The following is a 26,144-nucleotide window of genomic DNA, read 5'->3' as shown; positions in this document are numbered from 1 at the left end:
AGAATTCATCATGACTCCCCAAAGCCATGATCCTAGAATCCAAAACTGTATTTTCACTCTTTCTTTCCTGTGGCTTCAAACTATTGACACTTATTTCTGACGATGACTTCAACAATATCTATTATGCATTCACCATGCACTAACTTTCAAATATTTTCTTTTCCTTTTATTCTTCAGTCAATGAAAGATAAAGAACCATTCCATTATAAAGAAAGAAATGCAAACTTTCAAATGAGTATGGGTGATGTGGATGACACCAAAACAAACTAGTGAGAAAATATCAAAATTTAAATGTCTCAACTGAATTCAAATTCAACTTTGACAGAGTTCTATCATTCAAATGGCACTACATTTTTTTTTAGTTCTATACTAGGAAGACATTTTTCAGAAGTATTTCTCTGGTACGAAGTAATAGAGTATTTCAGGCTAGAGATATATATTCTTCTGTGGTATAAGAAATCATATTACCAAATAGAATGGGCTAATATTTAATTTTACCTTCTGCTTATGTAAAATTCCAACTTACCATATCTGTGCTAAAACAGGTTGAGGTAACCCAGATTGAAAAAAAAAGTTTCTAGCTTGATCACCTGTAAATTAAATGGAAAAAGTTTCAGAAAAAAACAACAGCTGACAGAATTCTTCTTATAGCAAAATTACAAAATGAAGAAAGAGACTGGTAATCCTATAAATACCAAATTGAATACATAATAAAAATCAAATGGTAAGCTCATAAGCAATAGTAAAATGAGTCCATCAGCACTGACTTTAGAATGTAACACTTAAAAATCATCACAAAAAGGGCCAACCATTTGCTGGGATGGATTGCCCACTTAAATTAATCTGCTATTAACTAAGAAGTTAATGGACTACCCATTATGCCACAGCACATTTACAAGAATCCTACGGAAACTGATGACCCATACTGCTCCTTTATTTAAAAAAAAAAAAAAGTTCTTTGCCATTCCCAATACTTTTACTCCAAATTCTGGGTCCTTCTGATATATTTATGGAGAAAAATTAACAATGATTTTAAAAGAATCATATCGATGATAAAGAATTAATAAATTAAAGAGAACTATGACACAAACACATGCAAAAGTAATTCCCTAGGAAATCCAGATCCCATTTTTTCTAAAGTGAATTCCTACAGAGTGATCAAATGGGAAATAATTAAAAGGCAAAATACACAGTCTGGGAGGTCGAGGCGGGAGGATCCCTTGAGGTCAGGAGTTCGAGACCAGACTGAGCAAGAGGGAGATCCCATCTCTACTAAAAATAGAAAAAATTAGCCAGGTATGGATGGTGGTACATCCCTGTAGTCCCAGCTACTGGGGAGGCTGCGGCAAGAGGATCACTTGAGCCCAGGAGTTTGAGGTTGCTGTGAGCTAGGCTGATGCCACAGCACTCTAGCCCGAGCCCGGGCAACAGAGTGAGACTCTGTCTCAGGAAAAAAAAAAAAAAAAAAAAGGCAAAGTACAAAAGGAACTTTAGGGAGACAGCAATGAAAACAATCCTTTTTTTTTTCAAAGTGCTCAGAATCTGTTAATTTACTGAACAGTTTCCCAAATCAGTTCAAGACCAGAATTAAGCAAGTATTTTAGCTGAAGGGTCACAGTCTAATCCTATATTACCTAAAGAAAGTGGTCCTTTGATCTTAACTCCCATCAATGATATGCCCAAAACAAGTGCCTTGACATGCACTGAGGATTGCAAACAAGGTATGAATGTATTGTATGAAAAGCAATTGTAAAAATACAGGCTCAAAGTTAAGGCAAAGTAGGTAAAATGTTCCCTTGGTGGTATGTGCCCACACCTTAGCTTTGTGTAATACATTTTCCACAGATATATGCACTAATGATAAGTAAAAACGTAAAAATACTGACTCCAATTACCAGTAATAAATCCAGATATTGGCTTTAAACTATGGAACTGCTGATCATGCTTCGCTCTTTCCTCTACAGTTATGGCCCAGATATCCAGGCTGCCTATAATCCAAAGAAAAGACAAATTATTCAGTGAGAAAAGAAAAACAAAGTGCTCTCACACACTATTTCTATAGCACTTCAAGATTCTGTCCATGTGTTATCAATCATTTGATAAATTAGCATCTGTTTATCATTGGAACGTATGCATATAAAGTTACAAAATTAAGTGTAAAGCATGACAAAAAAAGTAATAGAAAGTGAGACAGAGAGAAACAGAGAGAGAGAAAAGAACAAATTCCTTTTTTAGAAACTTGCCCTACAATCCTATAGTTAGCAGGATTATATGAAGACATATGAGTTAATAATTTACTTATGTAAACCTAAGCAAAAGACTAAGTTAACATTAACTTAAAATTGCACTCTTAGGTGCCTTAAATGCCACAGATGAAAGTTAGGAAAGAAGCATCTGAGCCTCATAATTAGTATCCTGTGTGATTCCATGAAAATGTTTTTTGAGGTGATAAAAATATACCAATACTGGGTTGTGGTGATGGTTGTACAACTCTGCAAACTTACTAAAAATCATTGAATTGTACAGTTAAAATTGGTAAATTTTATGCTATGTAAATTATACCTCACTAAAGCTATTTTTAAAAATGGGTATCCTGACAAAAAGTAATGGCCAAAGAGCATGGGATTGAGGTTCTCCTTCAGTTTCAGCTCCTAGACTGGCCAAAATGTCCACTCACTACTGAGATTTTCCTCTCTTTAAGTCCTACCTAGGTCTCCTCAAACAAATTCACTAAAATAATTCTAGATTACGTATACAAAAACCTTTCAAAAGTTCAGACACTTTCCAAAAAGGTGGGAACACACAGTATGCATGTTTCATACAAAATGGGAGTGTGCCCTGCACAGAGCAGAATGTCTCAACACTGTATCTCTTTTTTCTGGGGGGGTCTGGTGTGACACAGACAGGTAAGGTGGGAATCCATTCAGTCACAGTAAATACGGAAAAATATTTACTATAGGGATAAAGTGGTGTTGGAGGTAGACATGACCCCTTCCCTCACAGGCCTTACAGTCCTGTAATTTCTAGAAAGGATTTTCATTGCCCTGTCAGAATTCATCCCTGGAAATATAAACAGAAGGAAAACCAAACACCAAAATTTGTATAGGAATTAAGAAAGGGGACAAAAAAAACCCTCCACAAAATAAAACAGAATAACTAATGATTTTGAAAAGTTTGCAGATCTCTGTACTGGAATCCCACAAAGACTTTTACAGATAGATCAGAGGATGGTGCTTTGTGCCTCCTAACTCTCTTCATGACAACTAGATTAGACAGCTGCCAAGAGTAATCTGTTAATATGCTATGCTCTCTTTTGTTAAAAAATACTTGGCCAGTAAGCAAGAACATTTAACAATTTCCTAGTAAGGTTAGGAAAATTACCTGAAAAACACATTTTATGCAGATTGATATGTTTCAAACAGATAGACTAAAGTAAAACAAACCAAAAATGGCATGCTTCAAATCTGGGCTTTGAAAAAGTATAAACAATCTCATCACTTCAACAGATAAATTGCAAAGAAAATAAGGGGGAGAGAGTTCTTCATACTAAGAAGACTTAGGAGACACATGAACTATTTGCAATGCATGACCCTTATTGAGATCCAATTTGAACAAACCATACCAAAAAATTTCTAGAAACCATCAGGGAAATTTTAACATGGACTATAGGTGTGATAATGGTATAGTCATTGTCTTTAAATGTGTTCTTATCTTTTAGATACACATACTAAAATATTTATGGATGAAATAATAAGATGGCTGGGAGGTGCTTCAAAAGAATCCAGATGAAACAATACTGGCCATGAGTTGATATTATTGAAACTATATGATGGAGTACATGAGAGTTGATTATATCATTCTCTCTACTTTTTTGTTTACAATTTGCCATAATACCAAGTTTTAAAAATCTGGCCCCAAAGTACATCGAAAAGGGGAAATTTCTGAAAACTTACCACCAAAAGGTGTTGGAAACTGTGCCATGGTTCTGTTACTTTTACCTTGCTAATTGATGCCTGTAATTGAAATGCAACATTTAAGTTTATGAAAACTTGACTCCTGTATACTTATAAACACACTAACATGCTGTCTTTAATTACCACAGGACCAATACTAGAGCTAGAGTATAGCTCTACAAGTGAAAAGTTACAATTAAGCGGTTCATTCATTTATTCATTCTCTATATAGTTTTGAGTGCCAGATACAATGATGGGCACTGAAGAATGCTGATGAAAAACTGGCAACAAAAAGCTTTCAGTTTAGTGAGTCATGACAACCTACTTACTATAGCATCAATGTTGTAAATGTTACTTTTTAAATACAGTTGTCCCTTGGTATCCCAGGGGATTAGTTCCAGGACCTCCCATGGATATAAAAATCTGAGGATGTTCAAGTCCCTGATATAAAATGGCACAGTATTTGCATATAACCTACACACATCCTCTTATATACTTTAAATCATCTCTAGATTACTTATAATAACTAGTACAATGTAAATGCTATGTAAATAGTTGTTATACTGTACTGTTTAGAGAATAATGTCAAGGAAAAAAGTCTGTACGTTTAGTACAGACGCAATTTCTTTTTCCAAATATTTTCAGTCGTGGTTGGTTGAATCCATGGAGGAGGAACCTACAGATATGGTGGGCTGACTGTACCTTTTAATTAACCATCTATATATACCAGTCCACCTACTTGATGGTTATAATAATCACTTCTCTTCATTGAACACGTAGCATATAGTACTCATGGTACTAGATCGGTCTTATCTCTTTTAATCACAATCACAGCCCTATGAGATAGGCTACTATTATAAACACCCCATATTACAGATGAAGAAAACAGGAATCAGAAAGGGTGACTGGAGCAATACCACTCATTTGATGAACAAGTTGCAACTTGAGGCAGGCAGTTAATTCCACAGCTTGTGTTCCACCTATGAAAAACACTGTCTGAATTGCTGCTTAAAGATTTTGAGAAGGGCTGTAAACAATGCATATTACACTAACGTCTGCCCAGAACACCAAACACAACTCTAATGCTCAAAAAATCCCCACTAGGCATTATTTGTTCATGAGCAGCCAATGTGAACAAAGTCAATCCTCTTCCCCAAGTAAAAAAAGAAATCTAGATTTAATGAACATTTTTCCTTTTGTTTGATTTAATTTTAACAAATCAGTAAATGTACATGATTAAAAATGAGTACTAAATACAGATTAAAATTTTTAGATAAATTTAGATTTAAAGACATGATAGTCTAATACTCATCAATTTCATCTTCCAATCTGTCCATGGAATTTTTTCCAACTGTCACATTTTTAAATTTCCAAAAGCACTTTCTTGTTCTCTACTACATTCCTAGTACTCTGTCCTTTTTTAAATACATACTTCAACTTCTTCTGATTTTTTGTTTAATTTGCATTTTAGTTTTCTTCTGTTTCTTGCATCTTTTGATTCCTCCCAAGTTTCTTTTTGTTTGTTGGCTGCTGGACTGGTTTGGTGTCTCTCTTTGACTTTTGAGGCTTTCCTTACATATTCAGTGATCCCTGGATGCTCCTTCATATTTAAGAGTGAGGCACTAAAAAATGGCAGGCTGATGGACTTCTCTGTGAGAAAATCAGGTACACTGAGTCGCCTTTTCATTGGAAGACCTACAGGTTCAGGATGTGGAGGTTTTTTTCATTGAAGCTGTTCAGTTTTGCCAGACAGAAAGAAATGTTGGGTGAGGTGAGAAGGAACAACTCACCTAAGTGCTGGCTTGGGGAGGAGTGCAGAAGGGAGAAGGAGGTAAGATCCCACACTTCAGTGTGCAGATTTATCCATGACCCCTTCATTTTCAGTGTCATGCCTCCCCTTTCTAGTCTGGAGCAAGCACCTCTGGTTGTAGTGTTCCTCCCATCTCCCCAGAAAGGGACTGAAGTAGTCACCCATCTCCTGGGGTTTAGGAGAGGAAGATCCAAAAGATCTGGATATAGACTTTTAAAGAATTCCCATTTGGGGCTGCAAAACTGACTTCTGCCTTTGGAAATGCCTGGAGCCCCCAAGTACCTGGAAGCCTCTCAAGATATCTCTGGGGTCAGCCAACTTGTATGTGCTGTTTATCAACCTGTGTAGGTACTTAGGTTGTATCTTCCTCTGTGAACTCAGTTACCTCTCCTCCATTCACTTTCTGTTTCGCAAAAAACTGTAAATTTCTTTTGTCATTGGCTTCTCTACTGTTATTTTTTTCCTTATACGAGTTAATATCTTTTATGCTTCCCTTGTGGTTATGGCAGACTTTAGGAGAAGAGAAAACACGTGTGGTCAAGGTACCATATTTAACTGGAGGTCTGTGAATCAGTTTTGAAGCAGACTATTTTTCACTGCTGATTCCCCTCAGAAACTGCAGCTGCTGTTCTCTTCCTTCACTATTTTTCACTCAGTATATTATGTAGCCAAGCTTGATAATTTTTCAAAAACTTTTAATGTGTTTAATCTCACTTAATTATCATAAAGTTCTTTTGAAATTGACGTGTCATACATCTTTTCACTAAGCTTTTCAAAAATGGCAAACTATGAATTTTAAAAGCATAATAAACAAATTTTAATATATCTAAGATGAGAATACATTCTGTTCATTTACTTCTATTCTTTACTATTTATTTACTGCTCCCCTACCAAAAAAATTTTTTTGATTTCTCTTCTTTGTACCCAGCTTCTTTACCACATTTTCTTATTGGTGCTAATAGTCTCTCAGATGAGTCTCTTAAGTTTTCTATATCTATATCTTCTAGAAATAAAGACTCGAATTATTAGATAAGCCAAAACCAATAAAATTAAGTTATTATATAAAATCATTGTGATAGCAGTAATTTTTGTATTGTCTCTAATTTTTATAGTGATAGTTTTGGTATTTCATATTTTAATAGGTTTGTTTGTTATATTTTGATAGTCTTTAACATGTTTAGGTAGTTTCTTTCTATTCCTATTTTACTTAACATTTTTAATAAGGAATGACTGCTAAACGTTTTTCAGAAGCTTTATTTTTTAGCTTCTAATGAGAGAATCATGTATTTATCCTTGAACTAAAATTTTAAATAATAGGGATATATTTCTTAATATTAAATTATCCTATAATTTATGTAATAATCCCAATTCAGATATACAAGTTATTCTTTTATTACACAGCTAGGGTTGGTTTGCTAATATTTTCTTTAGACTTTTTGTTTAAGAAAATGTTATATTCTATGCAATAAACTGGCAAATCTAGAGGAAATGGATACACTTCTCCCTCCCTACAAATTTCCAAGGTTGTCTTGTAAAAAGGTATAAAACTTTAACAGAATGCAGAAATAATTGGAAATGTAAAGATATAACATTAAAAAATACCAAGAAAAATGATTTTAGAGGTGAGTTTGAATTAACTTTCAAGGAATAATACCTGTTACCAAAACCATTCCACAAAGATCGAACACTCTCTAATTTATTTTATGAAGCCAGCATAATCTTAATACTAAACTATGATACTGAAAGCATAGATATCATTTTCACTTATAAATATAGATGTAATAATTTTATACCTTATTTTACTTCACAGCTATTGTGAGAGGGTTACAGCTAGACAGAACTATAGTAACTCTTATGGTCCAAGGTATACCTTGGTTGTCATCAGTTCCCGGCAAAGTACCTAACATTACTTGCTGTTTACTATCCTACCCTAGAACTTACAAAATAATTCCCATCTTGGGTGAATCTCTTCCCCCAAATCCTTCACCTCACTATGACCAACATGAGACTAAATTTACCTCCTGGCCCTTCCAACATACGTCTCTACTTCCCCTTCATCTTACATCTATTAAGTGACAACCAAATTGACTGCTGACTCCACTTCCTCTCTCTTTCCCTCCCTAATTAAAGTCCTATTCCTTTAGTGTCGCTAGTCTCAGCTGGATATTAGTAAGGAAACTATTAATATCTAATAAAAATAAAATCACTTAGAGGTATGAATGAAGATGCACCTTCTAGGCTTATTTACTAACACAACAGCCAAATGCTGGTTTAAGGATGAGGTCACAATGTTCTCACATATCTTTCTTCTAACGACAGGTCATTCAAATGCCATTCAGTTCTATGCTACCTAGATAAGTCATGGTGATGACATCTTGGCTTAAGGTGTTTTGTTCCTACTTTTGTAAACATTTGTTGTAGGTAATACTATACTTTAAAAAAATAAAATAATTTGTAAAGGGCCATGATATTTAAAAAAAAAAAAATCACATATTCAAGACTTTAAAATGTCACAAACCAGAGCTCTGGTTCTGCCATATAAACCCACTACATCCTCTCTGTCCCACTTATCAAAACCAAAAATGCTGGACAAAATACAAAAATATTACAACCTGAAGACAATAAGAAGTAAACAAAGTATGAAGGTTTTGGAGGAGAGTCAAAGGTTTCCCTTTTTTTTTTTTTCTCTTTTCTCTATCAACTTTGCCGCAAGAGTGGCACAAGCAGGGAACTAAGAAGTGAGGCAGAAGGACAGAGACTCAATCAGCCTTTCTGGCCAAAGGAACTAACAAAATGGGCCCCTGTGGGCTGTATAGTTCAGGGAAAACCAGAGAGGATAAAGCTGGAGAGGGGACCTGAAATTCTGTGAATGAACTCGCACTAGTCACAGGCTCACACCTGAGCTGTGGATATGCAGGACAGGCCCAAAGAAGCATGGCAACAGTCTAGGAAACTGAACTGAGAATGGAACCCCTGTCCAGACAGCAGACAGAATTTGGAGTCTGAACCTAACCAGGTTAGATACCTGCTGAAGCACACAGCAGCATTCTGCAGACACAGGATACAGAATCTACACAATATGAAATTCACAATATCCAGGATATAATCTAAAATTTTCATACAAATAAGAAAAATTCTCAAAAAAATTCAATCAACAGATGCCAACTCCAACATGACAAAAATATTGACATCATCACACAAAGACTTTAGAGCAGCTATTATCCCTATGTTCCATGAGGTAAAAGTAAACACAAATGAAATGAATGCAAAGATACAAGTTATCAACAGTGACAGAGAAAATAGTTTAAAAAGAATCAAATGGAAATTTTAGCGAGGAACATATCTTTAGGAACAAAGGAAAAACAAAAGAAATGGTAAATATCTGGGGAAATATAAAATTATTTTTTCCTATTGAGCTCTTTAAGATATGCAGACTATTAAAAGCCAATATTACAACATTGTCTAGTGAGGTTTTCAATATAAATGTAACACATGTTACAACTATAACATAAAGGTCTGTGGGGGAAGAGCAAAGAGACTTACATGGTAGCAAGCCCTACCCGTTCCACTTCAAGTGATACAATACTAACTCCAAGTAGATTATGAAAGGTTAAGTAAATGCATTTAATCCCTAGAGCAACTGCTTAAAAAAAAAAAAATAGAAAGAGATATGGCCAACAACTCAATAGATAAATGAAAATGGAATGTTAGAAATCCAAAGAAGTTGGGAAAGGAGAAATAGAAGAAAGGAAGAAAAAAACAGTGGACAAACAAAACAAATAATAGGATGGCAGATCTAATTACAGCAATGAATAATTATATTAAATGTTAATGATATAAACACTAAAGTAGAAAAAACCTAGAAAAAGATGTGTAAACCAAAAGTGAGAAGGAAATGATAAAGATTTGAACACATATGAAAGAAATAAAAAAAAACAGACAATAGAGAAAATTAACAAAACCAAAATCTGGTTCTTTGAAAAAAAAATTGACAAACCTCTAGCTGGACTGTTACGTAGGGGAGAAGAAGGGAAAACAAATCATAGAAATTAAATAAGGGTAACCCCCAACAATTCTACAAACAATAAAAGAGTAAGAAATACTACAAGCAGATAATATTGAGTCTTGTTATATAATGGGGATGTGGTTTGCAGCGGAATTTCATTATGATTGGAGTTTCAAGGGATGTCAGTGTTCATGTGATTTCTCCAGTTCCAAAACAGTTCTACTCCATTCTAGAAGTCTGAAATATGTAATTTGAAGTCCTTAATAAAATTTGGATTAAAAAAAAAAGAAATACTACAAGCAACTTTATGCCAACAAATTTGGCAATGAATAGGAAATGAACACGTTTCTTGGAAAATAAAGCTTACTAAAATTGATACAAGGAGAAATAGAGTATCTGAATACTCTATATATAATCTATTAAAGAAGGTAGTTTTATAATTAAAAACCTTCCCAAAAAAGAAAGCTACAGTCTCAGACGGTTTCACTGGTAAATTCTATCAAACATTCAAGGAAGAAATAACACAAAAATTTTTCAAACAAAAGAGGGATCACCGTCTACTTTATATTTTGAGGTACATTCAATGCAACCCCAACCAAAACTGCAGCAGGCTTTGTGTTAGAAACTGGCAAGCTGATATTAATATATACATGGAAATGCAAAGGACCGAGAATAACCAGAGCAATTTTTAAAAAGAACAAAATTGGAGAATTTACCCTGATTTTAATATTTACTATAAAACAACAGTAGTCAAGACCTTTTGGTATTGGTATAAAGATAGATCAATGAAACAGAAAAGTTCAGAAACAGACCTACACGTTTGATCAATTTATTTTTGGCAAAGTTGCAAAGGCAAATCACTGGAGGAAAAAAAAAAAATCTTTTCAACAAATGAAGCTGGATCAATTGGATATTCAGGTGGGAAAAAAAAAACCATTGACCCTTACCTTACATAACATACAAGTATTAATTCAAAATGGGCCACAGGTCTAAATGTAGAACCATATAAGCTTTATATAAAAATTTTAAAAGATTGGAGAATATCTTCATGACTTTGGGCTAGACAATTTCCCAAAACACAAAAAAGTATGATGTATAAAAGAAAAACCTAGTAAAATGGGCTTCATCAAAGCAAAAAAAAAAAAAAAATCAGCTCCTCAAAACATATCATTGGCTGGGTGCAGTGGCTCACACCTGTAATCCTAGCACTCTGGGAGGCCAAGGCTGGAGAATCACCCTGAGCAACATTATGAGACCCCATCTCCACAAAAATATTTAAAAAATCAGCCAGGCTTGGTGGTGCATGCTTATTGTCCCAGCTACTTGGGAGGCTGAGGCAGGAGGATTGCTTCAGCCCAGGAGTTTGAGGTTGCTGTGAGCTAGGCTGATGCCACAGCACTCTAGCCTGGGCAACAGAGTGAGACTCTGTCTCAAAAAAAAAAAAAAGCAAAATTTTCAAATGTTAATAATTGAAAAAAATGTAGGTTTTAACTTTCAAGTCAGAGTATTAGTACATTAAATATCTTTCATATTCTTCTCCTTTATGATCAGATTATCAATTGTTTAGAGCTTACTTGAAAATAAAACTTTATACCTTTCCTAGGTCTTATTAACCTACTCGGGAAAAGTTTTTATTTCCATATGCAATACAAAGCTATATTGATCCAATATATTATGTAAGCAACAGGCTGGTTTCGGGGATTTTTATCTCCTTAAAGCATTTTAAGATTGTCTTAAAAGCTGACTTCTAGGTCCTTATCTCATTCAAATGACAACTTAAAGTTCTACTCCCAGAATCAGAGATAATGGTCTACATTATGCCAAAATAATGGAGTCAGCTTCGGTGAGGATTTACTGGCACAATCTTTGCTATTAAGAACTTTATAATTAAATAGGGAATGGAGAATACACATCAAAAAATTTGTGTTTCTGTGTGTGTGTGTGTGTGTGTGTGTGGCAAGAGGGGGAGGGTGAAGGACAGAGATATGTAAGCAGCAAATAATACCAAAAACTGCAAGCACTAGTATAGTTGACCTGTATTAGCCAATTTAATCCTATTAACAACCATATGGGTTAAATAATATTAATATTCCATCTTATGGATGCAGACACTAAGGCACAGTTTATATACTTATTAAATGATGGAAGAGAGAGTCAATCTGGTTTCAGTGCCCATGATCATAACCTCATACTTTCAGGAAACGAAAAAGAACTTAAACAATCATGAAGTAGTTAGCCTTGTAAACCAACCAGGTGGACCTGGGGAGTGGGGATACTGCTCCACGCAATAAAGACATTGGGGGAAAAAAAGGAGGAAGAAAGGGAAACCAAAAAATATGTTTTAAGTGTGATAGCAGACCACAAAGGAAACTGAATGGGGAAAATAAGATTAACAGAATGGTGACATGTAAGTCCCAAGAGTTGCTTCTTCTTGCACAATAAAAGGAAGGCTTCTTGACGTGTAAGCATTTATCATATGGAAGCTGGAAATCATATATTTCTTAAAAAATCTAACAGAAATCCTAGAGCAGTTTAAAAAAAAAAAAAAGGTGAAGGCAGATCTATCTGTACAATAGGATTTCAGAAGCATAATGTAGGTCACCTAAACTGAAAACAAAGAGAAATGCAGAAACCTACCTAGAGAAAAGCAAGGAAAGGCCTTCCCTCAAGGTCCCTGCCCTACCACCTGGGATGCAGGGAAGCCGCGAAGCAGGACTGTTACCCTAGGAGTGCAGAAAGATCAGCACTGAGCAGAGCAACACTTCTGGGGTGAGGGTCTGGAGTTCTTCCTCCAAGCAGGAGACAATACAGAGAAAAGCAGCAACCGACTAGGCAAATATGCCCTGCCCCAATTACCATTTACCATGTCTTCCTTCTGGAATATTTCTAGTTTACAGCAATGCCTATATCTATAAGTGTTCACATTTTTAACCTTTAATGAAAAAGGTTATAGATGACCATTGTGGTAAATTTAGAGAATTGAAAACACAGAAGTGGGGAAAAATTCATGATTTCACTCTCTGAAGGCAACCTCTATGAACAGCTTAGTATTTATATTTCCTTTTAATCTTTTTCCCATGACTGTACAACGGTTTCCTTCTTTTGTACACTTCACATAATAATATATACTTTCGTCAAGTTTTTACAACCTTTCATAGACACATTGCTGGACTTAGATATTAATTTTTACACTGAGGCAAACACTCCTGTATTTACATACAAACAGATAGAAAAACACAGAGACTAAACATTGGGCAATGAAGAAATAGGTAAACAGTTTTTTTAAAGTTTGGATAATGTTAGGGTTTTTTTAACCAAAGCTAGAATATGTTTGAGAAATCGTTCATCTTTATTTTACCTTCAGAAAGAAAAGCTAATGATAGAAATACAAAAGAATAAATCTTTAATTTTGGTATTTACATTAAAATCCCAAATGTTCATACATTTAAATTAGAAGACCTCTAGAAATACATATTTGTAAAATAGAATGACCACCTTAAAAGAGTATTTACTAAAATGACATTTTGCATGACAAAATATTATATTGAAACAGGTTTGTTATTTGATTTCCAATGTTTTGCTGCCATATATAGATTATTCAGAAAATATGATATAATTTCAAAAAATCAAAATAAAAAATATATACAATTAGGGATTTTGGTTTCTAGCACATAATTACTATATTTAGCAGTTTTAAAAAGGCAAAATTTACTCATGAGTAGTAAAATTTCCAAAGTATAAATTATTGGCATAATTAAAAACTTTAAACTTTACATCAAATCATTAAACTGTATAATTAGTCTTTAAAAACAAATTTGTCATTGTGCTATTCTTTCGACTTTCCTAAAGGTTTGAAAATTTTCAGAATTTTTTTAATTAAAGGGGGAAAAGTATATTTAAAGAACAAGTATACATGATGAAACGAGGTAATTCAAACATATACCTATTCATAGAAAAACGAATCTTCAACAATTATGTAGTTCAGAAAATTAGCAGATTTCTAATATACCAAAACAGCACTAATCTAGGCTTATCGGCCTAAAAAATATATGATTATGAACATACATTATCTGTTTTTCACTTAATTATGGACCATTCCCTCACAAAAATCTTACAATCCTCTTATCTTAATAAATAAACTGGGTTCCAACAAGTAGCAACAAGCAAAGGTTACAGAAGGGGAGAGGAGAGCCCAGGACAAGACGCCGCCTATCTATGTTGCTGGAGTCACAACCAAAGAACACCTAGTCTCAAAAGCTAAGAACCTACCCCTGGTAGAAAAGGTATTTTGTATATAATGGAACATTTATAAGTGAATTAGGCTTACATTCTCCCTCCTACAATTTACAGTATTCCAGCAATTCTAGAATATAGACAACTAAGTTTGTGTTCCTCAAGCCCCCAAAAAAGGCAAGATGGCCAGAAGGTATAAGAACGCAGGGGATAAGGATAACAGGGACCTGTTCTTCCTCATATTTAAAATACAATTCACTGTGGGCTTGCATTTTAACAGCTCTGTTGTCTAAGCCCACTTCATGGTATCCCTTTCTGATCTTCAGCCTCATTTATTTCAAATAGATTTTCATGGTACTAAGGTAATAAACTTAACTCATCTCTTATAAAGAAATGGTTTTTAAATTTTCTTTCAAAGTTGCTCAAAAAGTTTAGTTTTAGGTTACACAGAACCTACAGATAGCAAGTACAGAATAGAAAATTAAAATTGATAGAAATTTGCCATCAATGAAACATTGAAGGGAAAGAAAGGAACGCCCAAAAGTGCCCAAATGTGGGGAAAAATGAAAATAAATGTATATTTTAAATATCCTAACGATATAAAAATATTCTCAGGAACATAAAAAATGTCTAACATACTCTATTCATATCATGATATTATCTGATACTTGAAAGTTGTGGGGGTCTGGGTTAGGCTATTATTCTATCTGTATTTATTCTTTATCTAAAATAAAAATTAAAAGAAATCACAAAAAAATATTGTCCCCACATATTTTCCTTTTGGAGGCTTTGCATCTCTAAAAATTCAAAATCAAAAAACATTCTTAAAAATTCAAGGAAATTTTTTTCTTATTTTTAAAAAGAAAAGTCTGCAATAAATGAAAACAATCTAGAAGAGTCTACAGCCCTGTTCTATAAGTGAGTCTTATACCAAATTCCACTCCTGTGATGACTGTTTGAGCAGGAATGAACAAAAAGCAGAAAATTGCCCTGTAAGATTACACATAAAGGCAGGAGGTACACAAAGCTCTTTTGAAACACATTGAAAAGGTACTGAAAGCCAGACAATAAACGGACAAAGGAACTGACAAATCCGAAACATATAGCCAACATGATCAATGCCCTATTGTCATGTCTGAAGTCCTGAGCTTTAAATGTGTCTTCTACATGGGCTGCTACTTGAAGTAGAGTAAGATGACCTAAAAGGGATATGCCGCTTGATCACAAGCAGGATTTTAAAACTGCATGAAGGATAAAGAACCTGATAAAAAGGAGAACCTTATTAAAAAGACTGAAAAAGTTCAGAGACATTATCAACATTCTGTCTGAAAAACTGTAATGATCACTCAAGTTGTCCTCTAAACAGGGGACTGCATTCCTCCCAGAATTTTTCTTGCTGTGTTGGCGGGAGTGGTGGCAGGAGATGAGCGATGAGAAGGGGACAGGCAAGAATGATCAGTGTCCAGCAATCATTGTCAGGTCCAGCTGTCAGCATGTCACTTGGCAACACTCACTGGCATTTCACAGGATTTGTCTCTTTACTCCTGCTTACTTTCCACAAAGAGAGATGTCAGGGTATCTAGCCTACAGAGTTTCAGTAAACAGATTTTAACCTTAGTCCTAAATCATCCTTACTTTAATATTTGCAATAGAAGAGAATTCATCAGGGAGCAATAAACCAAAACCTAGCTACAATACAAAGGAGAAAAATGAGGGGTAGCAATGAGAGAGACAGGAAAGGAATTCCTGTTTAAGAGAGAAATGGAATTAATACTCTCCTCTTTGAAACTCTTACTTCTACTTCTAGAAGAACTAACTGCAAAGTAACATCTGAAAAGTCATTATCTACGTTTGTCTAATTTGTTTTGCAAAATCAAATTGTAAAGCACTATAGCTGCAGATAGGACAGCCATTCATAAAGCTCGAATAAAGTAACTGAGGGACTTTATTTCTTCTAGAAGGTTCCATTTTCAAGTGGATCATTAAGAATAAAACATTATATTGAGGTACTGTAAGCTGAAAAAGTAATTCCTAGAAAAAGCATATAACTCAAAACCAAATAACAATTATTTTAAGAGCCACTGAGTGAGAGAAGAGCATTTCAAATCAAAATTTTATTTTTAAATGTGAGTTACAGAAAATTTCAAGATTGACAGCTTAATTGATAATGAGATTGTATAAGTTTAGCCTATTTTCAACTCACATACATCTCAGTAGTCTCTCAAATATCAATTAATAAATGATGGAAAAAACACTGAAAGTTTTCAAATAATTGTAAGCACTTACTTTGTCACATGAAAAAAATATAATGAACCAGGTAAAAGCAGAACAAAACGCTGTCATCTGTGTAATGTGAATGTGCACAGTCACTGAAGAAGAGATGATCTAAAGGGTTTCTTCTAAATAAAAACTGAAGTTTCAACACATTACAAACTACATGCATACTTAAAGGAAAACATTAAAATAAACTTCCACGTTGTAGCGTAAGAACTGATATCACACTTAGTTTTAAGTCAACAAAGTGTGCTAATTTACTACTCTCACCTTTATTTCTAGGTAATTAGCTTGTATACCTCTAAATACAGCCAGCAACCAAGCCTGGTATTTTCAGTTCACCTGTATGAATGGTGGTCAAGCCTAGGCAGAGAAAAGTTTCAGAAAGATAGCCTTCAGTTTTAGGAAAGAAGTCAAGAAATGACAGAAAGCACTAACTGTGCAAAAAAACACTGCAACACTGAAAAGAGCAAGAAAGTAGGAAGGCTTCCTGCCAGATTTTTAAGTCTGCTTCAACAAAATAGTACAACGGCTGCAACTGGATGAATTAAATATGGGCTGATAGATTGTAGTAAAAGGAGAAATGAAATATGCACATACCATATAAAAAACCATGAGTCAGCATTCAAATATATTCATCAAAATTAAACTGGCTATGTGTAATGAGGACACAACTGAGAATGCAGAGAGCATTTCACATCTTTGACATCTTCACAGATGTAGTGCCACAATGGACACCAATGACAATCAGACAATGAGCCTGTCCAATACAACCGACTCCTTCTGCCAGTTAGAGCAAGGAGAAAACTCAATGGAGATATGTTTTAATCTCTTAGAGTCTTTGCTAAGGACTGTTAAGTATTTGCCCAATCAGGAGATAAAGGAAATCTGCCTAGGTACATATTGATTATTCTGATCAGCACATAGATGCTGGCTGCCTCCTGCTACAGCTGAAGATTATTTACCAATGTGTAAAGAACAGGCGAAGCCCAAGAAAAAAGCCTTACTGCAACATCAATGAAAAATCACTGGGTATCATGAATGAGAGCCAAAGACAATGTAGTCATTAACAAAAACCAACTGTACTCTGTTAAGTGACCTAGAGGACTTCTATGCACAGCAAGATTTATCACTACTAGAAATTTTAGGACTAAAAACCATTCAATAACATTAGCATCACTAAAACACAAAATAGACTGCAGCCAACAGAAAACCAGAAAATTTTAGGAAGCAATAGATACATGACTCAAATATTTAATTTCACTTCACTTGATTGAGATTCACAGAAATATACTTAAGCCTGAGAAAACAGAGACAGGCTGAAAAGAACCCTGCTGCTTGTCATCTTTAATGGGGATTTCACTCAATTTCTTTAAGTGGATCTGTCTGCATCATTAAAGTACACAAAAAGAAGTTTGGAAGTTTCTGTTAAAAATCATAAATACACTGTGATCTGAAATAAAGGAAAAAGAAGAAAATTCTAGATTTTCTCAACTTTGTATCTTCTTTAGAAAGGTTTAACTTCTTATAATATTAAAAAAAAAAACTTTGTGGAAGCCAGTTTATACTCAAAATTTGCTTGAATTACAATCCAATTTACCTAGAATTCCAGTTTAGGCACATTTGCACACTCAAAATCAATTGCATTTTAATTTTACTCTTGTGAACTCCAGTAGAGCTATTAAGCTTTAAAATTCCAAATAACGTTGAGAAGATTTTAAAAAGATAACTATTGTTACCAAAGGGAAGAAAAGTTAATGCACTCAATATGTACTTCACTGAGTAACATTCATCTTGATGTGGACATTACAAAACTAACGCTTTCATTCCCTCTCTAACAAAGCTTTTCTTATTTCCTTGACACTCCAACTTTTAATAAGTTTTTGTCAAAGGGAAATTTTATATGGGAATCTGAACCAATTTACTAAAGGTCAACCTAGTTTGGAAAGTTCAGCACAAGAAATGAAGTAAGGCCTCAAAATAAATAAGTTAAATGCAAATTTACAATATTAATAATAGTATAGCAAGGAGGGCCCTGTCTCACACTGCTCATGGCAGGGCAAACTATTACAACTTCTTTGGAAAACAACATGACAAAATACGTAACAAAAACACGAAAAATGTTCTTACCATTGTACCCAATAATTCAACTCCTGTGAATCTGCCCTAAGAAAATAATCCAGAATACAAAGATTTATATCCAAAGACATTAACCGTGACTTTATTTTTTAACAATTAAAAACAGAAATAATCTTAAATGTTCAATAGCACAGGTAAATTATGATATATCCATACAATGCAATTTACAATTAAAAATATAGAACTTTATGAAGTATCATGTCCACCATGTTTTTAAAAAATGCAAAGAAAATATACCAAAAAATTAAAAGTTGGATAAAGTGTTGTAAATATTCTCACATAAAACTTGTACAAATGATTCAGTTACTACTTCTATATACATTGTATCAGATAAGATACTCCTGTGGCCTTCCATAGGATTGTGAAAGCCCAGAGGAAAAAAGCTACCAACTCTGACTGAGACACTTTGCAGAATAGCAATGTGTATGATTTAAATTAGAAGCACTATATAGATACAAGAGGGAACAACATTCTAGGCAAAAGGACAGCCTGAAGGGCATGAGCAGACCACCATATTAAAATATAAAATGTATCCAAGGACTAGTCCTGAACAGCAGGAATGTAAATAGGGTGAGAGAACATAAGAGATGCTGTACCAAAGAAAAGAGCCCAGTAGTAGAGGGTAGCCTCCAGAATGCTGCTATCTAAGGAAATTTATCTTTGTGTGAAGTGGTCTGCCTCTTAAGATAGACCACAGAAGCTCAAGAAAACAGCAGCTATACAAGCTATTTGTTTTGGTTTTTATTTTTCTTAGAAAATTGAGTAAAATCACATAAAAAATTATCATATTTCACTTATTACCATTTAGAAAACAGCTGATTCATAAAGCTTACAGAGTAAACTCACACATATATTTGAGGAGCTTTCCATAGAAATAGATTACTGATCAATGTTTAAAATTACCTTTTGTGTTCAGAAGATCTGAAATCCTAATTTTTATATTTTCTTCCTTCTATATTTAATAGGATATAGAAATCTGACTGAAAAAATGTTATTCTGATAAAGAAAATAGAATGCATATAGATTAGATATTAATACTATTTTATATTTTAATAAAGCTCCAAACATTTTAATGTCATCCTGAGCTGGGTACAATAGCATGTACTTGTAATTCCAGCTACTTGGGAGACAGAGGCAGGAGGATCACTTGCGGCCAGGAGTGTGAGACTAGCCTGGGCGACCATAGCAAGACCCTACCACAATAAAAAGAAAAAGAATTTCTTTTAATGTCACCGTGCATTGTAACCTGAGTATGTTGTTCTAGTGGAAATCACAGGCTTCATGACAGCACTGACAGCAGCAAGACCAGCAGCCATTCTAAAATAGAGACAAACTTCTGTTGATTCTCACAGCAGGTTAGCAAAAATGAATTTAGCCATCACACAGTCCAGAAGATAATCAGTAAGGTTATCAGGCAGAAAGTGTTGCAGCAAGCATCTAGCTTATGGCTGTGTACCTTGTATGAGCTGCTTACCCTCCTTCTAAGCTTTAAATTCTTCTTCTATAAAATGCAGGTATAAATAGTACTTAACTTAAAAGGTTCCTAACAATGACAAAGATTTTCTCCTCAACCAGCCTTCAGTCAGGCTTCTCTAAGTCCTCTTTTTGAGTAAGCCTCAACTTCCCCCAATCCCCTCCTGTCTTTGGCCTGCCTAGCTCAGTTTTACAAAGAATCTTGCTAAGTCAATTTAGGGAGAATCCCCCTACCCTTAATATCTGATCACTTTTGATATTTGATCAAGTTCCTCATCCCTCACCTTTGATGTATAAGGTCTTGGCCTGCCTTCAGCAAGAATACTGTCAGGCCAATGCTGTGGACTGAATGTTTGTGTCCCGGCAAAACATGTATGTTGGAAGAACTAACCCCTCAAGGTGATGGTACTTGGAGATCAGGCTTTTGGGAGATAATTAGGTCATGAGAGTAGAACCCTCACGAATGGGACTGGTGCCCCTAAGAACACACACCAGAAAGATGATTTCTCTTTCCACCATGTGAGGATACAGGAAGAAGGTGGCTATCTGCAAACCAAGAAGAGAGGCCTTACTAGGAACTGAATCGACTAGTGCCTCAATCTGGGACTTCCCAGCCTCCAGAACTGTTAGAAATAAATTCCTATAGTTTAAGGCATTCAGTCTATGGTATTTTGTTACAGTAGCCCAAGCAGACTAAGATAATCTACTTTATAAGGATCTACCCTACCCTCAATGTCTTCCCTTAGTAATTTTCCATCCACTGACCATACTCTGCTACTTGGGTATAAATCTCCTCTTGTCCTTGCTAAATTCCAAATTGAGCTTGATCTCTCCCTGCTATTGCAGTAGTCTTGAATAAACTCTTCCTTACTATTTTAACAAGCATCAGAATTTTTTTCTTTAACAAGGATAAGTAAGTTTTAACATAAGTAAAGCATTTGGAATAATGTCTTATGCAGAGTAAAAAGCTCAAAAATGTTTGCTTTTGTTCAGACACAATTATCATCCAATAAATGTAACAAAATGTTTAAATGTTACATTGCTCAGCTTAAATCAAAGATTGACTATTCATTAGATGACAGTTATTGTGATAAACATAAAGATCCAATGACAGACACAGGTCCTGCCTCAAAGATCTCACATTTAGAACAGTAAACAAACAATTCTGGCACAGTGTGTTTCATTCAACAATGGAGAGGAAGGAGGTGAAAGTATAAAGGCAGCAGAGAAAAGAAACTGATGAACTGAATGTGGAGGAAAGGCCACCAGGGTCTAGACAGACTATGGAGGATGAAGAGAAGTTCACAGAATTGCTCTCTAGGTGAAGGGTGAACACTGAGGAGGATGAAACCCAAGGGCAAGCATGTAAGGGTAGAGATGGGACTCCCATTGGAGCAAGGGAGCCACTGAGAGATTTTGAACAGGAATGTGCCAGGACCAGATGTACCTTTTAGTGCTTCCTCTGGGGCAGCACAAAGCTGGCTTTTGGGAGGCGGCAACTTAAACCTAAATAGACACACATTATGTAATTGTCAAAAGCCTGTAGACACTGCCCATCAACAAGTTCAAAATTGAAAAGAAAAACTTGAGCACTGGCAGTTTGTAGAAACACACCAAGGGAAAGATATTCAAAATTAGTATGTCAACATTAGGCAATCCTAAACATTTGATGTACTGTACAACTTCTACAGATTGGTAACTATGGACTGGAGAACTATTCTTAGAATTAAATTTACCCTTTGCAGAACACTGCCCGTGCTCCCTCTCTGTCTTCCCTCTTCTTGCCATTCTAGAACTTGGGCCACAGGTCCTGCTTGGACCCTACAATGATTTCAGTGGATTTCCTCTATTGATCCCTTCGCATGCTTTAAGCCTAGAACTAGATCCATTGTAAAGTGATGTTCGCAGTCTGTTTCTCAGACAAGACTATGGTCCCTTGAGAGTAAGGACTGCATTCCCAGCATCTGTCACATGGTTTGACCCATAAAAGGCACACAAACCATGTGTACTGAATGAATTGAATGAGTGAAGTGGTGAGAAATCCCTGTGATCACCCTTCCACCTTCAGTGGTCACTTAGTTCTCACCCACATGAATTTACAACTAAACAAGGAGTCTTTCTTTTCTCATTCAGATTCTTGCGATAGGGCAGTCCCAAATGTTTGGGAACCAGTTTTAGTTCTCCAAAGAGACAAATACCAAAGCAAAAAAGAAATGATTTTAAAGTTGATTTTAATCCTAAATATTCCAAGGAAAACAACAGAAGTGAGCCACTAGTTTCCTAAACTTCATGGTGTTTTATTAGCCATATAATTTTTAAGTTAGTCATCTGGAGTTCTGACAGAAATACCTAAAATATAGTCCAACTAATAAAGCTGATGCTTAAACATATGCCTTTTCAAGAAAAAAAAAACAAAGCAAGCAATTAAAACACTGATGGCTTTCTTTAAACTTAATATTCTAACATAGGCAAGGCAGCTTTCTTTTTAGATAAACTAGGTAATAGTATTTTGGAAATGTGCTATTTTGGAAGCAACAATCAAAATTCTTACAAAGTTCCTCTCTATCTGCACACAGCACAAGTTTTTCTTAGAAACAGTCTGTTTATTTGGCCTGAAAAGCTAACAAATTCAGCCTAACATCAGAGGTTTTCTCGTTTATTTTATTTACTCAAGTATCAAAGTATTAATATGTTATTACTGGTTTTTAAGGAACTTTTAAGAGCAAGGTTGCTGAGTATAGTGGTTCACACCTGTAATCCTAGTACTTTGGGAGGTCAAGGCAGGAGGATCGCTTGATGCCAGGAGTTAGAAACCAGTCTGAGTAACATTGGGAGACCCTGTCTACAAAAATACAAAAATTAGCCGAGTATGGTGGCATGAGCCTATAGTCCTAGCTAGGAGGACTAGCAAGGTGGTTGTCAATGAATGTCAATTCAAGCTGTATGATATAATGAGAGCCATTTTCCAACATTTCAGAAGCTACTACCAACTGTCCTTACCTATATATTTGGAATGCTGCCCTGAGCAGTCATCTCATTTATTTCTAAACCTTAATTCATTTCCAAACTTACAATGACTACCCCAAGATAACAAAAGAGACCACCCTGTGAGAAAAAGGAGTTCCCTAAAAAAACTACTTCCCCAAATCCTTAGACCTTCAAGTTCATCTATATTATAAACATCAAAATCCAAATACAGATTATCTCATTATGTAAAAAGCTCATACCTATAAGCATCTCAGTGAGGCTGGAAAATTCTTTAACTATTAGGTATAAGGTAGACCAGCTATTGTTAGGAGTAAATAAAAATGACCATTCTGTAAAATATATATGAAGTATATCCAAATTGTGTTGAAAAATCAACCATATTGGCCATTAACAAACAAAACAACCCAAACCAGATAAAAGAAAACAATTTAATCCATAAACACATAATGGGAGCCCAGTAAAACTGGGGAGTCTGGTGACCCAGATATAGCCTCAGATCTGTTTATTTATTAGTTCTATGATTCTCTAATTTATGCCACACAACATGAGGGATCTCATTTTGACAAGTAGATCATTCATCTTGAAATTTAAGACATAAAATAGTAGGGGGGGAAATCAGACAAAAATTGAACTTAAGATAGCCAAGCAACAGGCGAACTGATTCAGAGTGCTCAGTCGCAGACAGTGAAATGTGTCACTGTAAACAGTAACTCTACCCTGAAAGTGGAGAGGCCAGGATACACAGGCAAGCGCCTAGCACAGTTCAATTACCTTGCCATTAACTTAGCCATCTATCCAGACTCATCACTTGTGCACTAAAAACAGGACACAAGAATGCTTTCACAGCATCCCAGCTACGAAAAATGTTAAGAAAACAAATTTCAAAACATTTATCAGAATATATACCAGGAAAAGAGAAAAAACAACATATATTTCTAGTATCAAAAACACAAATCAAAATTAGAACATAACACCTTGCTTTTTTATATAGCACCTATCTGTGAAGCTTAAATATTACAAATTTTTTAAAAATCTAATTATAATTCTAACAGCATCCCTATGAAATAGGAAGAACATAAATATAATCTTCTGTTTTAGCTACTGAAGAAAAGTACACACATATTTAATCATGCTGCTAATTAGATTCCTGATCTAGCATAGTCCAGCACTTTCAAGCATACCATACAGCCAAGTCACCTGTTACCCTCTAAACTGTAATAAAGTAAAATATAATCGTGAACCCCACAGTCTTCTATGTTCAAGAACTAAACTCTAACAACGAACAATTACAGCAAAATTGGATTTAGCTTTAGAAGGAAAATACTTCAAGTATTCCGTTTAATCTGATGAACATACTTTTTTAGAAGTAAAATTGAGAAACAATTGTTATGATTATCATTAAAGCCACTTGAAATATAGAAATTATAGAGAAGAGTGAAAACTCTATTTCCCACACTCACCAACAGGAACTGACAGCTTTATGCCTCCTTCAAAGGACAAAAGGAATTCAGTTTAAAGTGCAAGGTCAAAGTATACAAAAAGACACATTAGCCTGGGAAACCAATAGGTTTAACGACAAAGGAGGAGTGAACCAATACTTGCAGATCTAGAGTACTTGAAGAAAATTTTTTTTTAAATTTTATTCTGACTCAAAAAAGGAATTAATTTGTCCCACAGACAGCTAGGATCACCTGTAAGAGTTTTGCGTTTTTTAAGAGCTATAATGAGGTACCTTTAAAAGCTGGTATATTATTACAGCGTTAAGGGGTACTTCCTAAATATACCCAATATATCTAACTCCTTTCAAAGCCAACTCTTGATGAAATAAATCTTTCTTCCCATCAATACTATTTAGATAAGGATCCACCAAAGCAGTACAGGATGACTAAACCTGAACTTGCGACGGAATTTCCAAAGAGATAAGAACTTTGCAAACATGTCCCTATTTAAAAGATAAGAGAAACCTGAAGAAAGCCCCTGATACCCTGACACTGAGTATCCAGTAAAAATATGAGCTCCTTTCTCAAAACGTAAGCTATTCAGTGCAGAGACTGACTCCTTAAAATTTTATTCAGCACTTAGCGTCTGTGCTAATGCCAAGACGGTAAATGTCTTCTACTGTCACTAACAAAAGCAACTTGCTTTAATAAAGTGATACGATGTCTAGAATTTGCTTCAAAATAATACGGAATGGGAGGTAGTGGGATAGATGAAACAAGATTGGCCAAGAGTTAACAGTGGGTAAAGCTGGGTAATGGATACTACTCCCCTTTGTTTCGTAGATGCTGGAATTTTTCATAATAAAAGGTTAACTAGAGAGAGAGAGAGACAGAAGAAAGCTAGTTTTAGAAAGTAAATGCCCCTCAACTTGACAATTTCTCTAAGTTACTGAACCAAGATTTCAAAAGGAATATAATACAGCAATTTATTTAACTTTTTAAATTCTTTAAAGTTGTAAAACAATTAGGATGACCCTACAGGTTTTTTTTCAGTTGTTCACACTAGGGGAAAAGCCGAATTAGGAAATTATCTACCTCTAGATTAATGTTTTCTTTCTTATATGTCATTGTAATTTAGCCTGATTTTAAAGAATGACTGGTCATTTTTTCCTTCATCCAGACAACAGACACTCTTTCTGAGATAATTAAAAGAAATTACAAGATATCCTAGGAAAACTCTTTCTACCCAAAATCGAGGCTTAAATAAAGCTTAGCAAATTTTTAACTATCCCTTATATCTATCAGTTTCTACACGCTAACCTTAGATTAAACTTAACTATTTTTAACATAGTACCTTAATCTTAATAAATATTCTCATAAATCATGCTATTCTACATTTGGACAGTTTCATTCTTTCAGCGTCTGCTAAGAATTACAACATAAAAGAAACATAAAGGAAATCAAACTCCTGTCTTTTCAACAGAATCAGTATTCAAATGAATGCCATCAAGATCAATTTAGTCTCCAGAAATAATTTTGAGACACTTGACAATTAATGTCTGACTTGTGAGTTGACCTTAATAATCAACACTTTTTAAAGGAGATGCATGGTAGATGAGACAAGTAGTAATATAGAAACTAAAGTTATTACTGAATCACACATCTCTCAAAGACGTTATCAGCACTCTACTAATACAGAATTAATAGAAATGCTTTAATAGAACACAGAAAACGAAAATAAAACCTAGGATGGGAAAAAAAGACTGACTTGCAGGGCTCACATTAGTCTCTAACAGATGTTACATGGTGGGTTCATTCTCCTCCTTTCT

The 26,144-nt window shown here is 34.8% G+C and overlaps 1 protein-coding gene across 6 annotated transcripts in view; it reads right to left on the bottom strand.

Annotated features, from left to right (window-relative positions):
- The window catches only part of ITSN1 (intersectin 1), a 194,690-nt gene that overhangs the window by 135,226 nt on the left and 33,320 nt on the right, over positions 1 to 26,144 (bottom strand). For 4 of the 6 annotated variants that reach the window (XM_045540588.1, XM_045540589.1, XM_045540590.1 and 1 more), the window contains exons 2-4: positions 3,954 to 4,013; positions 1,887 to 1,988; positions 527 to 590 (exon numbers count right to left, since the gene is read on the bottom strand). In XM_045540588.1, the coding sequence (XP_045396544.1) occupies positions 527 to 590; positions 1,887 to 1,988; positions 3,954 to 3,981 (194 nt within the window). In that variant the 5' untranslated portion in view covers positions 3,982 to 4,013. The remainder of the gene's footprint in view (positions 1 to 526; positions 591 to 1,886; positions 1,989 to 3,953; positions 4,014 to 26,144) is intronic. The other 2 variants (XM_045540592.1, XM_045540594.1) reach the window with 1 other exon arrangement.

The sequence above is a fragment of the Lemur catta genome, chromosome 1 (genome assembly GCF_020740605.2).
Source record: "Lemur catta isolate mLemCat1 chromosome 1, mLemCat1.pri, whole genome shotgun sequence".
NCBI classification, from domain to species: domain Eukaryota; kingdom Metazoa; phylum Chordata; class Mammalia; order Primates; family Lemuridae; genus Lemur; species Lemur catta.
The sequence above is the reverse complement of the archived record's forward strand: the minus strand, read 5'-3'. Positions and strand labels throughout refer to the sequence as shown.